Source organism: Neospora caninum, chromosome IX (genome assembly GCF_000208865.1).
Source record: "Neospora caninum Liverpool complete genome, chromosome IX".
In the NCBI taxonomy this organism is placed as follows: domain Eukaryota; phylum Apicomplexa; class Conoidasida; order Eucoccidiorida; family Sarcocystidae; genus Neospora; species Neospora caninum.
The window spans coordinates 1,637,046-1,642,534 of NC_018390.1; the positions used below are offsets into that span (position 1 = coordinate 1,637,046).

General features: G+C 59.4%; 1 protein-coding gene across 1 annotated transcript; it reads right to left on the reverse strand.

Annotated features, from left to right (window-relative positions):
* Nucleotides 1-356: 356 nt before the first annotated feature.
* Nucleotides 357-4,646, reverse strand: NCLIV_040480 (hypothetical protein; the record flags this gene model as incomplete). The annotated part of the gene is made up of 6 exons (XM_003880957.1): nt 357-1,061; nt 1,862-2,004; nt 2,230-2,711; nt 3,047-3,237; nt 3,640-3,807; nt 4,422-4,646. The coding sequence occupies 6 exons, from the start codon at nt 4,644-4,646 to the stop codon at nt 357-359; spliced, it is 1,914 nt and encodes a 637-aa protein (XP_003881006.1).
* Between the last annotated feature and the right edge of the window lie 843 nt (nt 4,647-5,489).

The window sequence follows — 5,489 nt, forward strand, 5'->3', positions numbered from 1 at the left end:
CACTCTCTGGTGTGACTGTCCCAACTGGGCCTTGGACTTGGGCGTGAAGCACATCTCTTGGTGCAGATGAAACGAAACCGGGGAATGGAAGTTCGGAACCGCAGATTCAGTTACGCAGTTCTGATATCAGCTTGTTGCAAGAGAGACGCAAGCAACCACCGTTTCGCCAGACGACACTTTCCAATCCGAAATCGGAACGCACCACTCGGGGACAAATAGGTTTGAAACTCCGAAAGGCGGTCTTGCCCCGTTCACACACAAGGCGAAGCCCGCACGGACAACATTCGGGAAAAACCGCTTCAGACACGCCATCGCTTTTCCTACATAAAGGGAACACCTTCCCAGTCGGCCGCCTATCAGTGACTGACCGAGACTCTCTGACTCGCTGTCGATTGTTCCCCACGCCCCACGATAGCCACTGAGTAAAAGCCGAAGCTCGCCACGTGCTCCCGCGATGGGCCTCGCTGCGGCGCTGCGGCTCCCGCTGTTGCTTGCCAAACACGTCTCCGGATCCAGAGACACCCACACGCAGATGGCGCCACGCGTGGCGAACATTCCAGAGCCCTCTTACGAATACGCCCGGCCAGAGCCCCTACCCGCCTCCCGATCCCGATGGTTCCCCCGCCCCTCGCCATCTCGGTCGGCTCGGTGACGACTCGCGCCAGACCCAGACCCGCTGTGCCCTGGCGGATGCGGCCGCTTGAACGCTTGCCGCGGAGTCCTCTCTCTGGACCACGATCGCGACCGTCGCTTCTTTTGGTAACCTGAACTTGAGACGGAGGCGCCCGATTCTCCCTCCCGGCGCCGCGAAGACGCGTGGCTGCGATGGTCAGATTCACGCGCTGTGTGCGGTCCTGAGCCCGCGTGGGAGTCCACGTGGGATCGGCGGTCGCCGTCGTCGCGACTTTCGCCGCGCTCTCGTTCATTCCACCGATCTCGCCCGCCACTCTCTGCTTCCCGGCGGCTCCCGTGTGGCCTGTCCCGGTGTCGAGAGCCGCCGTCGCTTCGGCGGGGATGGCTGCGTTCGCGGGACGACCGGCGGGCACTTGAAACAGACGCATCTGCAAATCAGAATGCACAACGAGAAGGGGTGACAGGGAAACACTTGGAGACAAAAAACCTCTGCCCATGGCGGATGCTACGGCTTCGTATCAGGAAACGAATCAGGCACAAACAAAACCGTCTTCTGTGGCTGTTTCTTGCACAAACGGTGCTGAACAAACATACGCGCTACGCTTTCCTGAAAACGACCGCTCGCTACGTCGACAAGCTCCAAGGCCAGTGGCAACGACAGCTGAACGCAGTTTTTCCTCCACAAGCGGCGCTGTCCGCGCTCGCCCGCGTGTGGGGGAAGATAACGAACCATGCTGCACGCGGGTTCGCCTGCCGGAACGCGGACCCGGACTGGTTTTTCCGGTGCTTGGGTATATATGCTGGCGCCCTCCCTCTGATCCGAGCTGTGCGTTCACCTGGTCCTCTTCTGTCGCCTTTCCTCGAAGATGAATCGTCTTCTCGATGTTCCGCTCCTTTCACTCGGCTGCTCTCGTCTTTGGAGACGTGACTCCCGCCCGACGGCTGGCGTTCGCCCCCCGAGAAGCCCGAGCTTCGGGAGACAGAGGAGAAACCAGATGTGCTTTTGGCGCCTGGAGCAGCTGTCTCCGTGCGAGGTGTCTCGTTCTCTCCACGCCTCGGTTCGGAGGAACGCGCGAGCTCTCCGCCTCCGCTCTTTCCCGTGTCTGCCCGGTCGCTCGTCCTGTCGCGCGTCTCAGGCTTTTCGGGTCCATCTATTTGGGGGGAGAGCACAAAACACAACGAAAAACGATAGACACGCGGGTGTATGCATGGGCCCGACGAAGGCGACCACGTCTCCACGTGTCTGGAAAACTTGAATCCACGCAGGCTTCTCGCCGTCCGCGGTACACCGCCATGCATGCACGGCCTCCGATGTGCTCCAGTGTTCGCCCACGCACAAAGCAGCAGAGAAGAGAGGCGTGAGACTCGACTCTCGAGGAAGCAAATGAACACACGAAAAGATAAACTACACCGCCTCGTACACCCTCTGCAAAAGCCTGGCACCGAATACGACGCACCAAAACGTAACTGGACACAGCGGCTACACGAGGCGAGTAACTTTGCCTGCGCTTTCTCTACCCTCCACCCTCTTCCCCGAAACCGTCGTCATCTTGTCTCTTGCTCCGGTCATCGTGTTTTTTCGCTTCTCTCGCTTACCGTAAACCAGCCACTTTTTCACTGCTTCCCCGTCTCTGCCGTTTGCGTGACGCGCGTCCGCGCTACCTCTCCCTTCGTCGTCGTTCTTCGGCCCTCCCGCCTCGGCGTCTTGGCCTTCTTCGGCTTTTTTCTCGGAACCGTCGACTCCCACTGCTGCACTTCCCAGGGCGTGAATGTGCTGCCGAGCTGCAGCCGCGACCGCCGAGGCGCTGGGGACGTCCGCCGGCTTCGAAGCCTGGGGCCCGGGACTCGGCTTCGAGGGCTTCAGAGGCTCCGCCAGCTTCAGGTACGAGGGGAGCGGCCGCGTGTAGAGAGACAGAATGGCATCGCAGACCTTGGTCACGTCTTCCCAGGAGACGTCGAAGAGCTCATGCCACCCCGTCTCCTCCGGAAGCGGGATGCCTAAATCGCACGCCGCCAAAAAGATGCTCCCGACGGCGATCACCGCTGGCTGTACCTCGCAGCAGAGAGTCGTCCGCATGCTGCGGAAAAAAAGCAAAGCGACCGACGAGACACGCGAACGCGTGAAAAAAAGTCAAACCGATTAGGGCGGCTGACGCTCGAAGCGGACACACCCGAGGGGGGGGGCGATTGGGGGGGAGGGGGGGGGAGGAGGCGCCGGTAGTGCCACACATCAGGAAGAAGACGGGAGAAAAAAAAAACCACGCAGGCTCGCCATGACCACCGTCGACCTCAGCGCCTCACGATGTTACCGGCCCGCCGGAACCGTCCACTGCTGAGACGTCTTGAACTCGTGTAAATCCTCTCCTGCGTCTGCCTGTCTCTCATCGGTCTGTGCTTCGCCTGGTCCCCCTACCTGTCATTGAGGTAGCCCCAGGCCCGCTGGGACAGTTGACTCGTTGGGACGAAATTCCCTTTGAACAACGCATGGATGTACTGAAGAATGTAGCGGTGCGGATGCACGAGCGTCTGGGACACCATGAAGCCGAGCTCTCGAAGAATGTACCGCTCACACCGGAAAACGTCCATGCGGAACAGCTCATACTCCTGAAACGCAGACAGGACGGGGCGGGCGAAAGTGGGCAGCGGACGGGAACGAGGAGCCAATCGGGAGAAAACGACCCATGCACGCCGCAAACAAGCACCCGGGTCAACATCAGTCGAGGACTTCGAGACGGAAAGGCACAGGGATGAACGGGGTAACTTCTCGGCGGGTAGGACATAGACAGCGTGGCCAGCGGCAACAGTGTTTTTGCTCGTCGCCGCGAGCTTGGGAACCGATTCCCCAACCAAGTTTTCGAACGTCATGGCTGCGTGGAACCTGACGCCTCGTCATATCGCAGACGGCAACCGCCTCTCCCTACTGCTCAGCACGGGCTGCCGCACCCGAGCGACCGACGAAAAGCGCCGGGGGAAAAGAGAGCTTTAGGCATGCGTGGAGTGACCTACCTGAGAGTCGGAGGCAATCAGGAAATCGTCGAGGTTGTCCTCTGTCAGCGCTTTTTCGGGGCAGTCTTCCATCTGGGACAGAAGGTGAATAACTCCAATGAGGTGCATAACGCGATGCGGATCTTCTTCCAGCTTGCAGGCCAACAGGAGAGCCGCCGTGGCGACGCGCTGTGGAGACCAGGTGTCGGAGAACGGGGCGACGACAAATGTCGAGAAGACGAGAGGAGACGAAGGCAGGGGAAAGGCAGGACACGCGAAACCGGCAATGAGAAGGGCGAGAACAGGGGGAAAGGCACCCGTCGACAGAAAGGTGGAGACGAGAAAGAAGATAGGGTCGGCCAGCGAGCGGGGCGGCGGCGACCGAGTGAAGACAAGATGCCCCAAGAAATGACGCATGACACCCATACATGCATCCATGAAGATCTATTCCCTGCACAGGATGGACCTTTAGGGTCTCTCTCCTCAGCCCCACAAGGACTGACTGTACACAAGCTGTATCACAGGCGAGAACGCACACTGCTTGGGAGCAGAGCATCCCGTGTGTTTGAACCGCTCTCCTCTTCAGGCGCACGCAACGTCATCCGCACAAGGGAAAGCCGTGTTAGAAAAGTATTGTGCACGTTCGCATACCAAGTTCACATAACGCACATACGCATATCATCTGGAGGGGGGGAATCTGCGGATGGCCTTTGGAAGCGGATGCTCCGATTAGACTTTGGGGGGGAGCGTCAGAGCGACGGACTGCGACATTTCCGTTTTCTTCTGCTGCCTGCGACACCTACCCTGACGTCGAAGTGCTTGAGGGAGCGGCGGAAGAAGAACCGATGAAGGATCGTCTGGGCGCTGGCAATCGAGACAGCCTCCAACTTGAGGAGAATTCCCGCCTTCTGAATCAGGTGACAGCCGTAGATGCGCTGTTCGATTTCGACCTCTCGCGGCACTCCATCGCGGACCGATGGGGGCATCTTCAAGAGCTTCTGCGGAGGAAGCACGATGTGGTTCGCCATTGCTCCTCTGAAAGAAGCGAGGCGACGAGGAAGAGGCAGAGACACCCCGAAGCATGAAACACGGGGACGGAAAAACACCGGGGGGAGAGGCGCAGGAAGGTCCGCCGAGCAAGAACGTAGCCGATGAAAACAAAGTCGGGAAGGTGTACGGACGGCAGAGGGAGGTGTAGGGACGGCAGAGGAACCAAACGGGAGGCCCGAGTGAGCAGGAGACGCCGGACGGAAAAGGTGCGTTAGAGAAGGAGATACGGGAAACAAAAAGACAAGGGGTGGCGGTGTCTCCGGGGGGAGGTAGCGAAGGGCGGTTGTGCGTGACAAAACACCACGCGAGAAGGCGAAAGTCGAACAGAGTCGGCGTGCAAGCAAAAGACAAACACAAGACGTAACCGAGGCACTGACGAGCGAGAGACAATGCTCTCCCGGGAGGTGAGAGCGATAGACGCAGACGGCCGGCCGAAGAGAGGCGAAAACTTTTGCGCGCCCGCAGCAGAACGAGAAAAATGTTTGGCACATGCAGGTGCGCCGAGGCGGAAGAAGACGCGACCCCAGACAGCGAGGAAGCGTCGAAAGATTCCAACCGTCTTGTCGGAGTTTTGAAACGACAGCGGGCAAGAGCGGCAGAGCCGAGAAACACACTGGGATACTGCCAAGACCTTACTCCCCTCCTTCACAAGGAGACTATCCACTAGCAAGGACACCGCAAAAAAGAAACGGGAACAGCAAATGGCCATGCAAGGCCGAATACACGAGAACCACGCCACAAGACGATCCCCATGGCGGTTTTACATCGAGAGCCTGGAAGGGCTGTCACAGACAGGAACCCGCAACGGTATGCAAGGTGGG